We start from the raw sequence: 22562 nt of genomic DNA on the forward strand, positions 1-22562 counted from the left end.
AAACCACAAGGTTTGTCGATCTGCTCCCATGACCTTCCATTTGGTTCTGTTCAAATGGTGACTCACTAACGCAACATACATTGGAAAGCGTCAGCCACTTGAGTCAGTCTTGCTCACTAGGGGGAAGAGAGCCATGTCTGGGCCAATATCTGACTTACCAAGCTTACCTTCCAGCTTTTGGTGCTCATAACAGTCTCGGGGGAGAATCTGGTATTGGCTGCTCTTTTCTGAGCCCATATGCCAATAAGACATGCTATGCTGAATTTGCCCACCAACCCCTTTAGATGTCTCATACCTCACATGCCTCATCTCATGACATTGTCTTCCGTCTGTTATTCTTGATGTTAACTTCACATTTTGTTTGATCTCCCACACTAAAATGGCACACCCCTAGTGACATGACAGATTAAGGCAAAACACTGCTCTTCCAATTCACTAGAATTTGCGGCCATCTCATAAGCATTATTAATATATCAAGTATTACAAAAAATACAAGGTATAAGGATTTTTATTCTTCGAATAATTTTAACTCACCAAAAGGTTAGATTTCTCCCATATACATTCATGTACATTCACGATGATGAACAACAAAGTCAATTTTGCGTAACATTCCTTGCTCATCTTTAACAAGGGTAAAGATTTACAAACCATATACAAATGCCGACAGGAAAAGCATCAACCATGAGTGAACTGCGTTAGACTTTGGAAAGGGGCTTAAGTGAAAACATATGGACCCTTGTCTTCCTTTCTAACACTACAGTAATGCTGTCTTCTTCAATCTATGTCAGTCTTCTACATCAGTTGTTAGGTAGCTGGGTCACTGTGAAAAAGTTGGGCTCCTCCGTGATATTTTAGCTTATACCTGCTTTGCTGAAGATCACCTGCGCCTCATCTCCTCTCAGAAGTCTGCAGCTCTGCCCTATATCTAACATCATGTCGGCACACCAAGTCAAGAATATGCACAATCACCCCATATGCATCAAAGACCAATCCAGCAACGTGACAAATGTTTCATATACTGTATTTATTGTTGTTGTTAGGACACTATGTATTGCCACAGTTAAAAAAAAAGACAAAATGAGAAATGAGGGCCCCCCCCCCCACCCCAGAAAACTGTTCCACTACCACTTCAGCTATGAGCCTCATGCCATCCATCATCAAATCCAAACTTTTCAAGCACCTCAGATGGAAATACAGCTTTTCTATTTACTGGATGTTGACACTGATATGGATTATCATATCAGTGTGGATCATGTCACCAAACCCTGAGTTTCAAGACCACCTCACTTTTTTACTGTGATGATAATAAACAACAAATAAAATTTTACATTGTACAACAGTCCAATGTCATAAGGAATATACTCTTTGATGTGGCAAAGATTAACAAAATGTGTTTAACTGGTACTTCTTTAACAGTGTTTGCACTGACATTTTGTGGCTATGGCATGGTATCAATAAGCAGCAGCAAACAGACTCAAATAGCATCTCTAACAAACAATACATTATAAATATATTTTTTTGGAATGACACCATGAACCTTCTGAATGTTGATGTGCTTGGCAGACAACCCTGATAAATATTACAGATATAATATAAGGAAACACGTTCAACACCTCCTCTTTGTTACTTACAGTATAATGTTGTTGAGGGAGAGGGGTGTTCGCAATATCACTGTTCCAAGTCCAGCTCTCTGATGCAGTGTCTAGTACACTCCGTGTGCAGAATTATAGTTACAACAAGAAAACTCTCCTGGTATCTCTTTAGGCTGTGACAGGGCAGTGAAGGCTGGGGTGGTCTTATTACATTCCAGATCATTCTGGTACAATTCATCATTAGGTAGCCTCAGCACTGCATGGTTTGAACCCCACTATGTACTGCCAATGGCCTAACCCGAGCGTGCCCATGTGCACACGGTTATGAGCCCCACCTCAAAGGGTTATAAGTCTTTGGTTTTTAAGTGTTTGTCGGCACAAGGCCATGTCTGAAGTCTGCGCGTGTGCGTGGGTGAGTGATGCATGTGCTCCCTCATGCCCAGTGTACCTGGGCTCCTGGAGCAGGCTGCCTCCTGGACTCCACAAGTGAGGAGCCCAGCTGCTCCTCACCCAGCTCCTTAAGTCTCTTCTCCTCCAGGAAGGCCACAAGTGAATTCCTCATATCCACCACCTCCAGCATCTTCTGCAAGATCTGCTCCTCCTCAGTCTGCTGCTCTGCTGTCTTCTCAGAGTCTAACACACACACACACACACACACACACACACACACACACACACACAAACACAATCAATTTGGCAGGCAGGTGTGCCACGCAGCATATTACAGGCTCTTACTGCCAGAATGCTCCGACACGTAATCAAATACCGAAAGCACAAATCACAACATGCATGATAACGCTGTAAAAATAAATCTTGAGTGAGCGATGCAGAATGTGGAGAACTGTGAAAACAGAAGGTGTCTCCGCTAATACCATCCATCTCCATGCAGCGGCGCAGTTCCAGCTCCAGCATACCCTGCTGGTCCTCCAGCTCCAGCTGCCGAGACCTGCACAATACGGCCGAAGTCAGAATCAGCTCTGCTGCGTACACTGCCATGACAACATTGTGATATCATGTGGCCAACATATGTAGTAATGGGATTATGTGCATCATTCAGAGGCAGGGATATTGGAGGTTTGACCATGACTGATTACAAATATGTGCTGAATATATTGCTTTCTAAAGAGGTCTTAAATGCAACCTTTCCAGCTCCCACATTCAGCGCAAGTTTATATATTGAAAGACACTCATAACAAAGGTTGCCAATAGCAACAGGGCAGGGAGAACAAGATAGCAAGGCTTTCATTATTGCTGGAATGATTCACCCCCCCCCCCAACCAAACCAGTTCAAAGTCCTGCCATAAACAAAATGAGTAAGGACAGGATAAAACAATGATAACTGCTATTATAATTAACCATCGCATCCGTTGCTTCGAATCTGAGAAGTACACTCCAGGTTTACTGAGTTGCTATAAGCACAATGAGGCTAGCGACTTACGCCACCATGAGATCTGACTCCTCAGAAACCAGAGCATTCTTCTGCTGGACCAGCTCAATCCACTGGTCTATCATAACAGAGGAGCCATCAGAACCTTAGGAAGGAGCACAGACATGAATTTAGCCAAGGCAGTATGGAGGGAGAACAGCAGTTAGAGCCGCCACATCGTTTTGGTAATCCATCATTTCGTTATTAAATTAGGTGCTCTCTTGCCACCTTGTGATAAGCTCTCTTAAGAAAATATGAATATTTATGCTAGAAATCATGAACAAAAATGTAAAGATTCTAACTGAATTAGACTATGTAAAATATAATTTTTCTTGGCAAGGTGCTCTGCAGTGTCCGTGAGTGCCCGGCTAGACCATTCAGTGTTCAGTGTATTAGATTCAAAACAGCTGAAGCAAAAATTCAACTTCAGTGATGCTGTGGCCATTTCTCATGCATGCAAACCCATTACATTTGACAAAATGTAACATGATCTTCAAGAAAATGGATATTTGACAAAACTGGTTGCTTTAGAAAATCTCAATCAGCATGGAAGAGAGGACTCTCACAACTCACAAAAACATTTTAAAACAAAGTACTTAGAAAAGTACAAATTAAGTGTATATAAAGTGTATATATTTCTACTACACTGGCATTTTCCATAGGTGTAGCCTGCCAAAAAAAAAACCCAAAAAAAACACAAGAACTGATGTATAGTGTAGCGCAGAAGACTGCTTAAGAAGTTTCAGTTATTTGCTGCAATTATGCTGTTGACTACAGCAAAACTAAAGCAAAGAAAAAAAAAACCCCCATAAAACAGTGTACTCAAAATATCCTAACAATCAGTCATGTGCTACAGAACAAAAGGATGTGAACTGCATGCAATGTGTAGTGTACAGTGTGTGTGTGAGAAAGTGTTGCGAAACCAAGACATACCAGGCTCTCCCCTGAGAGATCTCTCCAGCACCACTCCCTTCTCCTCCAGGTGCTTAAACGTCACCTCAATCTCCTCTAGCCTCCTCTGGATAGACTGCAGATCCCATCCAACAAACACCAGAGCCATTAGTGAAAGAAATTACCGGTGCAGGACTAGACATAATAATTGTAAATTAGTCTAATCGATCTAGGAACAGTTTTGGTCACAGATTTTACCAAAGACTATTCAGTTGGGGTGTGTGGGGGAGTGAAAGAGAAAGGCAGTAGCCCATTTCCATTCTCTAACATATCACACATGAGCGTTCAGGTTAAATTAAATGCTGCTGCAGGGTGAAGCTAATCGTAGTTGGTTAGAACAGGCAACGTGCCAGATAAAACGGTGAGCGCGGTTCAGGAAAGAAAAAAAAAAATGGTTTAGCAGGGGCTAAATGGATGGAAAAGTGTATGTGGCGTCACACGCAGAACGTGCTGCTTCCAACCTGAGCTTTGTGGAAGCGCCGCAGCTCGCTCATCTTGGCCCTTCGCTCCAGAGTTCTCATCTTCATCAGCTCCTGCTTCTCTGCCTCGGACAGCTTCAGCTGCACGGCCTGGACCCATGAAACAGTTCAGTGTGTTCAGATCCAAGTGCAAGCCTGAGAAAAGGGACTTGCAGTTTTGCATTCAGCTGGTGACCTATTAGAGACAGCACTCCACCTCGAGGGCTTAAATATACTGTGACCCAAGACTGGCACCTACTGAGCCGGACGCACATATGACCGCCGTTTCATTCCAGCATCTAACCTGGCCATCCATATAACGATCCACTGACACAAGTGTCTCTTCATTCTCTTCGTCATCCTCATCTTCAACGGCATCAGTTTCATCCTCTTCCTCGGAATCTGGCTGAGCTGGCACTGCTAATGAAATCCAATCATAAGCAGCAGTGAACAGGGCTGGGGTTCACAGCAGAGTTTAGGCTTTTTTTTCACCTCTAACATAACATAGTTAATTCAGCCTGTTTACAATTTACTGAGCCTTTCATTACATAACAAATTCATATCTAAAACATCTGCCAGTGGAGTATAGGATTTTATCCCAAGCAATTTTGAACCATTTCTAATTATATAAAATGTATAGTTATGTAAATGTATAGGTTTGCTTACAGTGGTACTATTCATTGCTGCAAATGACACCCCTGGCTTTGAAACAATCGTCCCTTTGTTAACAGAAGATCACTGAAAAGATGCATAAGCTTGAAGGATGTAGTCCTACCTGCGGGATGGACCCTCAGCACTGTGAATCGCTGCTGCAGCCGTGGCGAGGACAGGTTCCAGGGGGAGAACTTCGATCGCACCCGGCCCTGTAGGGTGGTGGCAGCTCGCTGGGGCTCGGCCTTCCGCCGGAAACACTGCCGGTTCTTTTTATCGCGTAGGTGCCCACTGCCTGGTCCACCGCTCCAGTAACCCTCCTCCTCGCCACCATCGTGGGGTTTGGAGGACGAGGAGGTGGAGGCAGCCGACGACGATACAGGTGTCTCCGAGTCGGAGTCCTGGCTGAAGCTCAGGTTCATCAGTTGGGTCTTCTCATCTGTGAGCTGGAGCTTCCGCCGTGACTGCTTGGGCTTGGAGTCTGCCTGCTCAGGAAGACTACCAGCCTCCTCCTGGGAGGGTGGGCTCTCAAGCTCCTCCCCATGGCCCACGGCCGGCATTGGGGCAGGGTCAGACAACAGCGAAGGTACCACATTGTGAATGGTGCGGGGTTTAGGGACTGGGGTGGTCATCTGGGAGCCACGAGGGGCAGGCACGGGTGTGGCAGCGGGACAGAAGGGCTCCATGCCCTCTTGTGGGCAATCTGCGTCACTCTCCGGTGATTGGCTCTTGCCACACAGTGCTATAGTTTCAACAGGCTTTGGGGGTTCTTGGTCACCACTGGCTGCTGGCTGGTTCTCTCGGTCTGCGCGAATGTCGGACTCGGTCATTTCAACACAGTCTGGGTCTATAGAGATTTTATAGGAGCTTTTTCTCCTCACAGAGCGGCGTGTCTGAGAAAGCTCATTCAATTCTCTTGTTTCACCGTTGTCATGTTCGCCCTCCTTACTTTTTTGATTCTCCTCCTTGCTGAGCTCACTCATGCCATCCTGGATTGGGTCCTGTATAAATAGCAGTTAAAAACAGACCTAATGTAGTACCATGTTATGGCAATAATGCATAATAGGTGTGTCATTAACAAACCTTTATAATAATTGGGCAATCATGAGCTCCATTACATAAATTAGGTGAAATTATTTTATACTGTACTATAAAAAGCATGCTTATAAAATTGTGTAGTACACACAGTATTGATTCAGCTTTAAAGGGTCTTGTTAGAAGGCATTCAATACTACAGGCTACCAATCTACTTTATCCTGAGCCACTTTGTGTACGTGTACACACACACACACACACACACACACACACACACACACACACACACAACTCTCTCTCTGTCTGTTACCTTTCCACTCAAGTTCTCTCAACACAAATCATCAGCAAAACAGACCTCATCTTTGCCAAAAAATAAACCCAACCCAATGTTTACTCCACCGTTACCCTAACTGGGCCCTGGTGTCCAAATTACATCAGTTCCTATTGCAGAAGAAACCATGCTTTCCTATTCAGTTACGGACGAGTTACTCCCCCTGAAAGACGTGGAACATCCATTCACGTTACCGCAATGTGAATATGGCAGATTGTAAAACGTCAGCGCGCTATAATGCACAGTACGGTTAGCTCTGTCGAGTTCCATACCTGAGCGCCCGTGGGGCAACCCGCTTGTGCCAGTTCTGACTTTACCTTCCCGGTCTCCTCCACAGGCTCGGAATGCTGCTCACAGAAGAACTTCCCTGTGAACAGGGCAGACAGCAAATAGTGGAAGACCTGTGTGCATGGCAAGACACTGGCAAGCATAATGGCCAATCTGCATGCATTTTTCATCTCTGCAGTGAATAATTCAGCCAATCCTATTTTACTGCGAGAGATAGGCTGAGGTTCTACAGGCTAAACAGCTGTTGGAGAACAATGGAAACATTTGGCACATAAGGGTGTCTACAAACTACAGGATTAACTCAGGTTGTTGGTGTGCAGTGCACCAAAACATTGTGTTACTTTTCAAATATGTATTAGTGTGCAGTGTCTCCCAAATCTATTTCTTCCTCTACAGTCAATCGTGAACTGCAGAAAAATATACCTAGCGGCATAGTAGTCAAGACGTTGCAGATATTTTCTGCGTGTTCATATGGACAATAAATCACACAAAATAGGTTAATTTCTTTGAATGAACACCTATGGATATGCTCTTCTTTCACATTAATCTCAAGCACATTTGCAGATCCCTTAACCATCTGCATTCCGCCCTTAACAAAGTGAATCATGGCAGCACACATGAAGCCAACACCATAACCCAGGCCTCGTTCAGCATGGTAAACGACTCATAAGTTCATACATGTCATACGCATAATGCAGCTGGACCATATGCTACAGACATTTTTGCAAAGCCTGGTTCATGGCCACATATAAAAACCATATTAACCAAGTCATCATAGGTATCGTATAAACAGCACTGTCATGCATCAATATTACAGTAATGGAGTGTTAACAGTAAGGCAGCGGTTGGTGGTTCATCTCTGAAGGCTGGCCGGGGGCTCACCTGTGTCCGAGAGGAAGGTGTATCCGCCCTGGCGCAGCGTGGCACCACACTGCTGGCAGGCGAAGCAGCTGCGGTGGAAGAACTTGCCCTCCGCGCTGCCCCGCTCCACCACGTAGAGGCGCCGGTGGCAGAAGTAGCACAGTTCATTGGTGCCCGCCTCCGAGGCGGTCGTGGCGGGCACAGGCTAGAGGCACATGACAACACACACGGCATGGTCACCTACTTGGGGCGGGGGGTTGAGAGGCAGCAACAGCCTCTGACTACAACACAGGCTTGATGCACCAAAGCTTAAACAAAAAACAAAAAACAAAAAAAAAAACCCAACCATACAAGCAGGGACTTCGCATCCATAGTCATAAGCGTCATTTGTGTCTGACCTGCTCAGCAGGCAACGGAAATAAAACAAGGGGCTTGGCACAGCAGGGCTGCCATCAGCTAGCGCATGTCTGTGGGTACACACAAGTCCCCCCACTAAAAGGAGAGACGACATCGTGATACTCACGCATTTGCCCTCATCTTCAGCCCTCATGTTTTGTTCTCTTTCTTCTTTCTCGGCTGCCAGCCGCTCCTGAGGGGGCACAAGTCACATGACCTTGTTTACCACTCGCGTTATGCAATGCAGCCAAAAATATACAATGATTTTTATCATCATGGTCTGCTACTGTTCGGAGGAATCAGTTAGGTAGTTTGGCTGTTCCGGGGGTTGGAATTAAATTGTACAGAATCACTCACACAGTGCATTATTTCTTTTTATGTCTCCCACATTCTCTTCCCCCTTCAATTTCTCCTTTTGTGCCTTACCCAACAGTGACAGCAGTATGAGGCAACTGGCAGTTGCAAAATGTGAACGCGCTTAACGAGGCAGTTGAAAGGTGACCACACTCTAACGGCCCATTGTAATGCTGCCGGCTCGAGAGCACTTCGCGCTCAGCTCGGCTCATCAGAGCCAGAGCCGCTGAAAGCCTCTGGAATACCCGCAGCCCAGCAGAGCAACCGAGCGTTTGCGAGAGCCAAAAAGGTGGGCGGCTCTGATATGGGACCCACCTTGCGCCTCTGAAGGGAGTTGTGCTTCAGTTTGTTCAAGAAGAAGACAGCAGAGCGGGTTCTGGCAAGGGACAGCGACTTGGAGCTAGACCACTCTGTGGAGGGCGGGACAAACCACATGAATCAGCAATCCCCTGGAGCCCGGCTCTCGAATAGGGGTTCCAGTTACCAGAGGCCATCTAGTGGGTGGGTGAAATGGACTCTCCAGAATATGAGCTGAGGGATGCGTTTGGCAAAGAAGATTCTGACAGACATTTCAGTAACGTACAATAGGCTTCGGTGACATACAAAGGGTGAAGTGAAGCAAGCAAGTAAACTTTTTAAATTGTTCAACTGGAAATAAAATAAAAAGATTCTAAAATGCAGAAATACAACAAATACAACCAACTGAAATTAAAATGGAATGCTAAAAGGAACATTTTAATATGATAACTTTTTGTCTAAACATTGTATATTGGATAAATACATTCGTAACAGCTATGTTCAGAGCATACCTCATGATTCATATCTCATGTACTGAAACCTTATATTTATATGTCTGCTATGCATACAGGAAATTCTTCCCCTCACTTCATTTTTTCCTAAATCAATAAATTAATTTAGAGAACAAGCAACAAAAGAGCATCCGCATTCACTAATGTGTTCGCGGCGGCTGGAAAAATAACCCTGGCGCCATCCTGTTTCCCAGAACACACACATCCACACATGACTGACAGCTCGACCTGCCTGCACATCTGGCCGAGGTTCCCTCCCAAGTGAACGCAGCATCCGAACCCCCGAAAGACGCACCCAGCCCATCAGCCAGCCTTTGAAAGCTCCTCCGAATTCACCAATACCTTTTCCTCCGTCGACGGCTGCCTAGACCTCCCTCTGAGCGGGATTAGCGCTCGCTGACGTCGGCTGTGGCCGGGCTGGGAGAGATCCCCGCCCTTAGCCCTGGCGAGCCATTTCTCTTCCCAGCTATGTGTCGCCTGGTGCAGTAGCTCCCGAGCTACAGATAGCCCAGCTGAGGAGCAGAGCACTGCACTGCCCATTCACAGCAAAGCATGCTGGGAAAGGACTCTTAAAGAGGCAGTGCCACTATTGACCAGGAGCTGCCGCCCATCACAGCTAATGCTACTGCTACCTAGCAAGCTATTGGCAATATAATATTAATTAAATTATGTGAATAAAAAGTCTAATATCCTTACACATATTTGCGGTACCGTCTGACATGACGAATCACTAGCTGTCGTCATTAGGTCGGTCATAGAAGTTGGTTTCCAAATTATGTTTTATAAAATTTTTCAGCTGGGAAAATGTTTTGGTTTTTTTGCCAGGAATAAAAAATAAATAAATAAAAACTAAATAAAAGAAAAACTGCAAAGCTAGTTGTAGATTTCTAGGTGCTGTTCAGACTATTACCTGGTGGTGGTGATATCTCAGTAAAAGCATTATGGACTTGGGTGAGGTAGAGCACCACAGACAGCTGGTCAATCTCCTTGCTGGAGGCCATGTCACTGGCAGACATGATGGGCTCAATGCCGAACTCTCTCTGGAGAACGGTGAAGGCCAGCTGGTTGTTGTCCACCACTGTGTTCTTGTCGAGAGAGGACATGTCTCTGCAAGACCGGGGGGGGGGGGGGGGGGGGGGGGTTTGGGAGGGAAAAAAAAGTGAATGGTGCCAGATGGCAGGCCAGGTGCCTTTTCAAAGCCACAAAATACTTTTAGATGCACACAAGCTGCGGCATGCTAAATACCGCACGTAACTGAGATGACAAAATGTCTAAATGTTTCACAAAGTGGCATAAAGTACAGTGATCCAAACTTAACAGGGTTCATCCCAAAATTTTGCATTAAATGACCTTTTAATATTAATAAAAACATGCCATAAATAACCCAGTGATCCAGGTTTGAAATGTGAGAATTTCAAAACTATTGCATTGCTTTCTGGTTTCTTTCCTCAGACAGTAATATCCTTCTAGGCCACATTAGGGTCAGCAAGACCCTGTTCAAATGCAGTGGGAGGAACCTTACATGAGATTGGGTCTGAAGTGGTGAATGAGGGCACAGAGAGCCACCCCAGACCTCCAGGACTGACTGAAATCCTTCACCTCAACCTGACTGCACCAGGCTGTGTGTTGCTGACACCATCTCATCAAGTCTGCCATGCGTCGCAGGGAGTCTACACACACACACTATACATTTAGAAGCAGTTTGTGTGTCTAAATTGTGGCAGCAGGGTCAATTGTACCTTTAGGCAAACATCTAAGGGAATAGTTTAAAAGGACTAAATATTAAAATATGGCATGTTTAAAAAAAAAACAAAAAAAAACAACAACAACAAAAAAAACCCACTGACAACTTTGTCTTTGTCTCCATTGCACTGCCTAACCTTAAAGAATTACATTAAAATTAAGGAATTCAAATGACTCCGTAGAGGAGACTGATTGTAGGTAAGAGGCTTGGGTGTAGCTTATCGCTAACCTTGACTTTTAGAAGGCAAGGGGCCTTTCTTCTTTTTAGCTGCCACACTACTAACCAACTGATCAGCATCACACAGATGTTGCACCTATAGAATGCACACAAGCACACGCAGTCATGCACCACAAAGCAGTTTCACTTGCTGCTCGCATATACATCCTGGCCATCCAGTCACTCGACGCAACCATGGGAACAAACATTAAACGTGGCTCTTCCGCTTACTTGTTTGGGCTTGATGGAGGACAGGTTCACGTTGGGGTAACGCGTTCTGGGATCGATGCTGTACGCTGAGTGGTTCTTGCTGGTGTTTTCTGGCGTGGTCTGCGATAACAATTGATACACACTTTCCCTGTTTTAGCAAAAGAGAGATGAGATGGACAGCCTTTCCTCACAGTCAAGTCTGCTTAAGCTAAATGTGTCAGAGCCAGGCTACATAGATCCCACTGCATGTTACACCCTGACTTCTTTAGAATACCAAGGCTGTTATAAAACCTTCATATTATTCCGAAGGGGTACTGGTTTTTGCCTAGAAACCTATAATATAACAACGGTTATAAAATATTTTTTCAAATGGGCTGCATAAATCATAGACACAACATACAAAAGCAGGCTTTTAATGGTGAAATGATTTACCAAAGTAAATCATAGCAATAGATATATTTGCTTATTTATCATAGCAATGGAAACATTTGCCAAAGCTCTAAATCGAATCTAGTGTATCATTAAAATGCAGAGTGGCCCTCCAGTACCTCTCAGCAAGGAGCTGCAGATGGGGCACTCCTTTTGCCCAGCTCCTCACCATCCACGCTGCATCAAAGGCAGCAAGGAAGCCCCGAGCAATACCCGTGCCCAGGGGCCAAAATGGCTGCACACAGGGGCAACACCGTAAATAACCATATCCCTTACAAATGAGGTTGGTCCGCTGAAACGTGTCCAATCTTGCTTATATAGTTTTGGAAACAGACTTGAAACACATCTTGGCTGATCAACCACACTTGGCATAGAGAGGAACAGTAATCCGATTTTTTTTTTTTACTAACAAAACATGATAAATGGTAATTAAGACCTTCAAAGATAATTTAAGACTTGTTGGAAGAAGGATGATGCTATATTCTGCAGTGAATGAGTGTGTGTGTGTGTGTGTGTGTGTGGGCACACGTGTGTGCACAGTTGCCTCCTACACACCTCAACCAGGCAGTCTCCGACCAGGCTGATGAGAAGTTTCTGCCCTCTGCGTTCCCTCACCAGCGAGGCGTTCTCAGCACGGTGCATGCTGGTGAAGTCGAACATGGCCACGTCTGGCTGGCCTGCGTGATTCAACGCAAACTCCAGCTCGGGCAGCTTACCACCCGTGGAGAACCGAGCCGCGTCGCACGCATATCGCAGCAAAGCCTCCTGGCTAACATTAGCTGGCGCCAACAGCTGTTCAGCATCCCCATAGTCCTGACAGACAGAGAGAGGCAAATTGTGAATTTGTGACACTGTACTTCAATTCTTAATGACTAAAATGAAAAGGACTGAGTTACATGCAGCAAAGTTTCAGAGAGCATACTAAAAATAACCAAGCTGAGAAATACAACTTCAATTGTTGCCAAATATATTCATAAATGATTCTCTCTCTCTCTCTCTCTCTCTCTCTCTCTCTCTCTCTCTCTCTCTCTCTCTCTCTCTCTCTCTCTCTCTCTCTCTCTCTCTCTCTCTCTCTCTCTCTCTCTCTCTCTCTCTCTCTCTCTCTCCCTCTCTCTCTCTCTCCCTCCCTCCCTCCCTCCCTCCCTCCCTCCCTCCCTCCCTCTCCCAGTCAGACTGAATCTAAGACATTTCCCTACGAAAGACATTACACACTAAATCTAATCTGCTGTAAGAAACGACAACTTACATGACACCCAAGTTACTGTATTATTGGTATCGTCAAAACATTTTGAAGGTCTCCATTTGAATAATTAAGAAAATATTAAATCTACTTGCTATAATGGAACAATTATGCAATGCCAATATAGAGTCAGCAAAGAGACCAAAAAGAGCCCTGATAATATATAGAGGATTTACGTGAATCTGTCAATGTCTCTGTGGGTCTCTGCATGTCTCTTCTGTCTGTGTGCATGCATGAGTGTGTCGTCATGCATGCGCATATGTATATATGTATGTGTCACTTACAAATACCACTTAACTTCACTGAATCAACTGTTCACTGCTTATCACTGCTATGTTCTAATGTGTCCGTGTGTCTGCTGGTCTTACTTGTTTAATGACCCCTTTCTTCAAAAGGCTGTGTTTCTTAGCAGTCATGACAAAGTAGTGAGTGTCATCTTTATAGTAGACTATGTTCTCCAGATCAATGCCTGATAAGGGAAACAAACAAAAAAATGTATTTTAAAAAAAGAGAGAAACAAGTATCTATTCTAGTCCATGGGGTACGTTTCTGCATACATATTGGCATGCGAGTGTACGCATTTCATTAGCACGTAAGCATGCGATCTAAGAGTATTGTACAAGAATGTTTAGACACACGAGTATAAATGCATGTGATCATGTATGTACACATCAATCTACGTCTATGTCTCCACAGTATCCTTTTACCATACCCATCTCTGTCTGGAGATTCTGAAAGAACTTCTGGTTGTAGATGCGCGCCACGCCACTGATCTCCTGCACCTGGGCCTCGGCTGCACTGTGGCGGTTTACAAAGTTCGCCGTGATCCCGATGGCCAACTTCCCCCTCAGCTCCTTTATCTTAAAGCCTGACACACGTACACGGAACTTTGAGCAAAATATAAATCAAGTACAGCCAATCGCTAGTCGAATGGCATCAAATAGCTGATGTAAAAGTGTGTGGGGGCGTGTGTGTGGATATGCATGCATAACCTACCGGCAGGTACAAATTTTCCTCCTCCAGCGGAGACGAAGACGTCAAACTGATAGGAGGACAGAGGACGGGACGGAGGATGCACGGAGGCCGTCCAGCCTGGAAGAGAGCCAGAGTTAGCCGGCTCAAGTGTGAGCTGGGTGTCCCCGTGGCCCAGAGGGCTGCACTGTGTACCTGTGGCCCCCGATTCCTGTGGCTCCACCAGGCCATTGAATTTCACTCCCATGTGAACCTCAACTCCCAGCAGCAGAACCAGCTTCAGTAGGATCAGCTGCAGCTGACGGATGCCTGCATACACACGTCTTAACATTAACCCTCGGACACAGATTACAAGTAAGCAACATCAGCCAAGGGCACAGTCATAAACCACTGCACACCTACATGAATACATAAATTAACACCCAAAAGAGAAGCATTTGGCACAGAGCTCCCGATATTTCATGTAAATGATGCAAGATATATTTGGTTTTCAAGGGATAGTGAATGAGCTCCACAACAGAGGAAAAACCTCTAGAGACCCACTGATGTGGTCCAGAGAGCCGGAGCAGAATCTGCCATAGAACTTCTTTGCACCGAGGTTGCGCAGGTCCCGGATGGTATAGGGCCACAGGTGCAGAACATTGTTCCTGGAGAAGGAGTGTCGCTTGTCCAGCAGGACCACCCGTGCGCCGAGCAGAGCCAGCTCGACGGCAGTCCTCAGCCCGCATGGTCCCGCTCCCAGCACTAAACACTGAAAGATCAGAGCAAAACAAAGGAAAACAGTTTCCGAAAGTCTAAGATCGACAGAAGAAGCATGGCTGCAGTAAATATGATTGGACTGAGTGTATTTGTTCAAAGCTTTGGCACAATCATACCTTTGTCTTGGCACAGGTTTTGCCCTGCTCATAGTCTGGGTGGGAAGCTCTTTTGTCAATCTTCTGCCACAGCTCTTTAGCTTTCCAGAAGTTGAGTCTCTCTTTTAGCCTGATGTAAAAGTGCTGGTAGTCTTTGGGGTCCACCTCTAGGTGGCGACAGAGCTCGGCGAAGGTCTGACGAACCTCCTTGCATGTTTTGGCGGCTACGAAGTTTTCAAACAAGACGTGAGCCTGGTTCGCATGCCCCTGCTGGTCAGCCATACTGATGGGGTACAGTGCTCGGGGTTACAGACTGCTGCGCTGCCTGCAGGATAAGACCAGCAAGGAAGAGCTCACATTAGCATGTGGATATTAGGATGCGTTTAGTGGCAAGTGAACTGAGGTAGCAGGGTCATCTTATCCATGTCCATTTCTTTTAATCATCTAAATTCTTAAAAGAAATAGACAGAATAAATTATTTATCTTTTCTCAACACTTTACATGTTTAATTTAACTCTTTAGGCGCCAATTTAACACTTTATTTCCTAGTTTATTTAGATCTTTCATTTTGACACTTTTGTTCTATTACAGTTCCCTTTTATATGAGTAGTCTTGTTTATCTATGCAGTCTCTTTTTTTTTCTGAGGTAACAGATTTCAGGATGAAATAAGCCTGTTATTTACCTGTGATGTAAAACACTTTAAATTGCCATTGTGTATGAAAAAGTGCTAGATAAATAAACTTGTCTTGACTTGTGCATGGATGAGATTCAGTCACACCCAATTTAATATTATATATATTTAATTTAAGTTTTATCGCTCTGCTCCAAAACACAACCACCATTTTTATATATATATATATATATATATATATATATATATATATATATATATATATATATATATATATATATATATATATATATATATATATATATATATATATAAATCAATAAATCACACACACATACACACACACACACACACACACACACATACACACTAAATTCTTGCTCAGAGGACACACCTTTGCCCTGGATCTTTGAACTGTGGGACAAAGGCATGCTCATTAAAGCAGGCTCATTAAAAGGCAGCTCATTAAAGCAGCCTTAGGCAGGCTCATTAAAGCAGCCTTAGGTCATTATCATAATAGCACTACACAACATCGTAAAACTACACATAATAAGAAAACCTACAGGCTTCTCTGAACATGTGCACTAAAGAATCTAGCTCACAAAGTTTGCTTACCTTTGAACTTAGAATTTGCCATAGCTATATTCAAAATGTACAGCGTTTCCTATCCAAAATTTTTATCCATAGCCACCACAGCTCATTACATGAAGTTCAGCATAAAAATGTAAGCTCTCTAAATCCTGTGACTGTTTTTTAGTGTAGAAAGGTCATGAGAACAGATGTGGAAACTTTTGTCTTCTGTGTGATGATTTGTCAGAGGGCATCTCAAAAAGCATTTCACATTTAAGCTGCAAATAAGTCGTCCAATGTCATACTCACAAGTTCCCTAGCAACCACACTCACAGCTGGAAATAGTGAACTTGCAAAACACCATCAGCTAATTAAACACATTAGTATCTATACTCAGAACCAGTGCCTCCCACGTCCATGCCAAAAGCAGGTTAGGACATGAACTAGAGCAGAGCTTTTTTACCAGAGCTCTGCTTGGGATGAAAAAGACATGTCAGAGTTACAACCAGAGCCTCCATAAACAATGCTGCACATTTAGTACATGATGAATCTACCCATGATACTGAGGAATGCACAGATCGCCCAGTAAAAATGCTCATAAGTTGACAAGCCTTCCTGCTTAAATTGTTTCTATCTCCACTTGCTTTTCCATGATTAGTTGGGCATAAAACAGCAGGGGCTCCAATGATTAGTAAACCAGCGCAGAAGGCCATTCTCTTAAGATAATGTAAGATGAACAGAATCAGCAGGAGGGGAAGTTGATAAGAGGGGCACTTATGAACAATGAACCAGTGAAGGTGGTTGCTTTTCCATGGAAACAAAAATTAGACTTGTCCAATAACACTGGTTTGGATTAAAGTATTGCAGGAAAGCACAACACATAATTACAATGTCGTAGTAAAGGCACATTGACAGACAGTTAGCTTTAGGATTGTCTGGCTGCTTTGGGCTTTAAAATACTGGCTTTGTGGTGCATTCCATATGTTTAATATGTTTCTATATGTTTAAATAAATACATAAATAAAGACAAGAAAGAAATCCAGGAACTTATTAAGCAAGCAAAAAACAAATTATATTGCTGCTCTACATAACAAAAACACAGGAAATATGTGGTGGAATGTGCACAAACAGTTCTCTGGCACACGCAACAGTAGTTTAATGATAACTGTACCCACGCCAATTAAGACAGGTTACCACCAGTGAACAATAAAACAGTAGTGTATGAACAAAAACACGATCTTCTGTCCAAAGAGATTCGAGATGCTCATTTGCACGGCTGCAAATACAGCAAGTTTTAAAAAGCAGCCAGTAGAGGTTCAGTCCACCTGATTTCTTACAGTGGTCAATAACGAATCCTGGACCATGTTAAAAGAGGCTCTTGATCAGGGTTCACCACATCAGAGCGATCGGCCGATGAAGGTACAATGGGCACATGCTCATATGTCTGCTCCCGTCGGCATTAGCACCCATGACCAACGTGACCTAGCTCAGAGCAGGCCAGAGATTCAGCAAGGTAAGGGTGTGTGCTGTTTGCCTCACACTGCTCACTTCAGATAAGCTAAACACACGGTTCCTCTGAGTTCAAGCAAGAACAGATGTGTGCACATGTGACTGGTCAATCTATATTTTCTAGATTTCCTTTACACAACTTTCAGCACTGCCTTGAAATGATACAAGTGCTGCTTAGTATTAACTTATTAATTTAGTTCCAATTTCTATTGCAACTAAATTATGGTAGTTTCAGTCTTTAAAACAAAGCCATTTCAAAAGTAGACAGTGGGTGCCATCAATTGTCTCTAGGTAGTCTTTACAACATGCAATAAAAACATTAATCATTAAACAAATGACAAAAAGGCCACAGCACCAAGTTGGCTCTTGCTTTATATCTTTCGCTTTTGCTCCATGTTGCTCTCCGTTTTCATCTGGTCATGTTAAAGAAATCAAGACAATGGAAGGACACCATTTCACCTCCTGGGTGTACTACCTACACCACTGTGGTGCATGTTTAGAGCATTCACTACTTGGGACACAGGAAAATGTTTATTATATTTGAAAGAAAGATGTGATTGCACTATGAGTGGCCCCAGTACTCCTGTGTTTGAGTAAAAATCTGTGTCAAGTCTATCGCTTAGATTTGAGTTGCTTTACCTTCAAGTTTATACAGCTAAAAGATCATAAATACTAAAAGATCATAAATATTTGTTGGGACAGAAACAGTGACCAGAGTTCACGTCCAACTGCAAAATTTCTTTTTGTTCCCATGTGGAATGGCGAGGCCCAGAAAGAATATTAACATGATAGTTTGAATGTGATCATGTTGCTAATATAGCCTTACAACTGCTGACGCAGGATTTGAGCTTCCACCCTTTCGTCAACATATAAAGATATATTTAAAAAAAACAAACAAACAAAAACACCACACACATCCCAGCATAAGGCCCACAAAATCATTCCTAGAATGGCCATCAAGTGGCCTTAACTGTTAATTTACATAGCAGTCATGTAATATATGGACTAAACCTGATGCCTTTTACATATGGTTTTCCCAGAACCTTTAGTCTGTTTGTGTGCATTTGTATAGACTGCCTAAGGCTGATTGATACATGCAAGGCTGACTGAACCCCTCTTCAAGCTGCAGGATAAACAACTGGCTCATCGGGCTGGTGGGCATGCGAAGGAGAGGAAATGTGATGCTGTGCCCACCTTAACATTAACGTTAAGGTTAAGTGTGTACTTACAAATACACCCACATTTCATCCTCATCACACCTTTGCAGCTTGCAAATAACACTTCCACAACTTTGTAGTGTACAAATAACAAGATCATGTTAGCAAAGAAAATAAAACATGGACAGCTAAAATGTAACTTGTAGATTCTCTACAATGCAAGAGTACTACTCAAGTCATCTACTTGAGTCTTCCAATTCCTTCAGCCCATATTTACATCATGTAGACTTCAGTTCATATTTTAGTGCATTCCTGCTACAGCTACTTGTTAGTATGCACAGCAATGCTGCAACAACAAATAGCTACACATTCGCTTCCAAAGAGAAGTCCCCCTCCCCCAGCTCACAAAAACCAGATGATGCTTGAAAGAGAGGATTATGGAAGAATTTTATAACCGAATTGATCTTGATACTTCTTGTACTTTCACAGTAGATCCAGGAAACCTGGTAGATTGTTTCATACCAATGCCAGGCAACAAATGAAGTCAAAGGACTACATTTTGTATTAATTGCATCTAACGTTCTTTAGTTTTCCATGAGTGAGATGCCACCCTCCAGGAACCGGCATTATTCTGCCATCCTCCATATTTCAACCCATCTAGAGGGCGTCTCTGTGGTCCAGAGTACTTGGTGACCCTGAAAGTGAAGGGCAGATACAGGCTCCTGACAGCAGGTCCTGCTCAGACAGACTGGCTTGGTGTGCCAACGTACAGAGTTCTTCACTGACAGATGTACCCAGTAACAGAAGTCAAGCGAGCCTAACGCTTCCTGCTCACTAAGCAGTCCATAGTGCACTGGTGAGTTTTTCCTTCTGCACGGAAGAGCCACATCGGCCGTTACCAGTGACAAAGTGTTACAAAACGTTTCGTTCTCGGCTAGTTTGAATGCCAAATACAGACGGTTGGGTACCGGCTAGATTGTTAGATGCCACTGTTTAATTACCAGGTCAATGTTTCGAAGCAACCATTTACGCTCGCAAAAAAACTTCAATGGTGAAGAAAAATTAAGTGCCATGCGTTCACCATTTGACGGAGTTGTTAGCTCAAACTGTGGACTTTCAATACACATCCAAACTATAAAAGAGTTTAATAACAGAACTGAATCAATATTGGAGTAAAACGCATGCACACGAATGAACCCTACACACCTCAAATGCACGACCGCTATGGGATTGAGATCATTTTAACGATTAACTGTTGATTAAGAAACCAAGCCCCAGTCAGTGAGATCTTCAGCAAGCTCTCAGACCTCTGCAAAAATGTTTCTACATCACCCTTAAAACATAAATGCCCCGAGTTTATCTGAGGCACACAGTAGTCATAAGCTCCGTCAACGCAGACAAGCTTATCGTTTCTCGTGAAGGAAGTGTAGCAATACCATGCGGTTTGTTCTGGGAAGTGGTTAACTTAAATTTACTTATGTGCACTGCATACATTAATTCAACGTAAAATACGACATTCGAATTCTGACAAAAGTTTCAATGTGATTTTACATCCTGGAAGCCGACTAGGATGCAAATCATTACCTTTCATTTAGGCAACTATTTACTAGTCGTTATTTAATGTAACTTAATGTATGTCAGCAAAGGTAGCCAATAGAATTACAGGCTACAGCATGCCAACAAACAATATGATTCAACACGATGGTTTAATAAGGTTCATGTTCTTTTATGGATGACTGTATAAATGCCACAAGAATCGACACGGGTACCGCAATCTGGATCGATAACACAAGTTTCTAGGATAACTTGTCGTGTACCTACCCAACTTTTATCTTGAAGCTCGGTAGTCTCTTATGCAGTACAATAGAAACAGCGCCTTTGTTTGAAATGTCCACTGTTTCTGTTCGTGACATTAGCGTGTAATCATGATCCCTCAACTTCTACCTGCACCAATAGTCCTGAATCTTCCGGACTCAGAGAACCCGACTTTCTACGCGTTACTGTTGGCTATATACACGTCATACACCTACAGTAAGCTACGCCAGTGTCGGGCAGCAGTGTAGACTGCTACAGAGATCTGCCTCAGTTAATAATAACCTTGTTTCAGAATGGTTTTCACCGCACTCAGTTTCTATATGTTTCACTCATTGATAAAACATGACACGGGACATATGATTTAGATCACTGACGGTCAGATTATAACACGCACAACTCGATCAACTTCCATTAATTTTGACGTAAAATCGAATGAGATCACAAACGTATTATATGACGATATTTATTAAATAACTACATTCGTATTTTTATTTAAACGCTTTAATATATGATACTTCTTAATGAATGATTAAATGAACGAATGAAGGAACTGATGTAACCGATTCACACAATTTTTACGATTTCCGGTGTTTGTTTTTTTTTTACTTTTAAAATTTCCATCAGTAAAAAGAAAGACAATCGTCCACTTTTGCAAGGATCTGGTGCCCCTAGTGTCAAACACAAAGCAATACAATTTAAAAAAAAAGCTGACGCTTTTACCCAAAGCGACTTACAAATATGACTGAGTACAACTTGAGCAATTGAGGGTTAAGGGCCTTGCTCAGGGGCCCAACAGTGGCAGTGGTGAACCAGCAACCATCCAATCACAAGTCAAGTACCTTACCCACTGAGCTACCACTGCCAATAATATCTCTCTCTCTCTCTCTCATCTATCTATCTATCTATCTATCTATCTATCTATCTATCTATCTATCTATCTATCTATCTATCTATCTATCTATCTATCTATCTATCTATCTATCTCTATATCTCTCATTATATATATATATATATATATATATAAATATATATAAGATAGATAGATAGATAGATAGATAGATAGATAGATAGATAGAGATATATAGATAGGCCTCAGGTTACAGCTATATTGTTGCTTCTGTTTCTCTTCTACTACATACCTGCTGTGATGTGTCCAAAACACTTTCAAGTTCACTCTTAAATCCAAACTTTAGAAATGTAGTTTATTGCACTTTAGAAAAGATAACAACATATAATTTTTTGAAGTATACAACTCTCCTTGCAAAGTCGACTTCTCAATTTGAAACAAGTCATTGTAGAACTGTAAAGTATAGTGTAAGCAAACAAGAAAAATAATCAGTTAAAAAAAGCAAAGCCAGGAGCAAAAATTGCATAGGCTGGGTACACTAAACAGTTGTCAACATGTTTACAGAAAGGAAAATGATGTGTGTAGGTTCAACAATAGCAGATTGTTGAGAAATTGCTTAACTATTCATCCAGTCCCTCACCATAAACTAGAATGTAACTCAAACCACAATTGCCTAGACTAACAATACACTATGGTATGGTAACAACAACTATGGTAGGACCTCACACAATACCAAAAATGTGACCAACAAGAAAATGGTGCAGTTACATGGGAATAACTTACATGAAGCCAAACTAAAACAACAACAACAACAACAACAAAATACCCATTACCTTTAACTTAAACTTTAAAAAAAATGTAGAGTGATAATGTAAGGTCAAGAGTGCATCAAATAACATAAATACAGGAAAAAAGCTTCCCGTTAAAGACTGAAGGGGTGGGGGGATTGAAATATAGTGTGATTAGCACAACTGGCTACTGTCAAATAACTCGTCTTAGGTATTTTTTTGATTGATCCAGTTCAATCTCAATGTCAGTGCCATTCCAGGAATGGTTTCACAACACAACCTAGAGCCACAGACAGCAGACTGAGTGATGGCTGGGGAGGAACAGGCTGAGTGCTCTCAAACAGCTTCTGCAAATGATGGATCAGTTATATTAGGGCAGTGCTTCAGACTAACTAGGCCTAGTCCTATTCTCCCAATAATTTCTAAT

General features: G+C 42.9%; 1 protein-coding gene across 9 annotated transcripts; it reads right to left on the reverse strand.

Moving 5' to 3' along the window:
- Positions 1 to 1009: 1009 nt before the first annotated feature.
- Positions 1010 to 20718, reverse strand: mical1 (microtubule associated monooxygenase, calponin and LIM domain containing 1). Of its 9 annotated transcripts, none has more exons than XM_035521511.2 (24): positions 20507 to 20692; positions 14839 to 15142; positions 14507 to 14714; positions 14159 to 14272; positions 13988 to 14083; positions 13704 to 13859; positions 13360 to 13460; positions 12307 to 12564; positions 11871 to 11986; positions 11344 to 11470; positions 11125 to 11209; positions 10675 to 10822; positions 10063 to 10259; positions 8659 to 8753; positions 8117 to 8182; positions 7615 to 7798; positions 6717 to 6811; positions 5203 to 6079; positions 4732 to 4844; positions 4431 to 4538; positions 3952 to 4045; positions 3031 to 3124; positions 2465 to 2538; positions 1010 to 2225 (listed from the first exon to the last, which is right to left on the reverse strand). In XM_035521511.2, exons 2-24 carry the CDS (start codon positions 15097 to 15099, stop codon positions 2026 to 2028), a joined length of 3867 nt encoding a protein of 1288 aa, XP_035377404.2. In that variant the 5' UTR covers positions 15100 to 15142; positions 20507 to 20692; the 3' UTR covers positions 1010 to 2025. The 9 variants fall into 9 exon arrangements, 6 of the variants coding, with proteins under 6 accessions (XP_035377404.2, XP_035377403.2, XP_081560567.1 ...); XM_035521510.2 differs by having other exon boundaries at positions 4732 to 4847; positions 20507 to 20690; XM_081704441.1 differs by having other exon boundaries at positions 13988 to 14272; positions 20507 to 20693.
- Positions 20719 to 22562: the final 1844 nt, after the last annotated feature.

Source organism: Electrophorus electricus, chromosome 21 (genome assembly GCF_041902795.1).
Source record: "Electrophorus electricus isolate QZ-2024a chromosome 21, ASM4190279v1, whole genome shotgun sequence".
NCBI classification, from domain to species: domain Eukaryota; kingdom Metazoa; phylum Chordata; class Actinopteri; order Gymnotiformes; family Gymnotidae; genus Electrophorus; species Electrophorus electricus.

Excerpts from the sequence above, each read along its gene's own strand:
- mical1 (XM_081704440.1), bottom strand. The coding sequence starts at position 15,099 with ATGGCTGACCAGCAGGGGCATGCGAACCAGGCTCACGTCTTGTTTGAA. Across the intron at positions 11,210-11,343 it reads CCTCCATCAAGCCCAAACAA|GTGCAACATCTGTGTGATGC; the intron begins GTAAGCGGAAGA and ends TGCATTCTATAG. Across the intron at positions 6,812-7,614 it reads CACCTTCCTCTCGGACACAG|GGAAGTTCTTCTGTGAGCAG; the intron begins GTGAGCCCCCGG and ends CCCTGTTCACAG.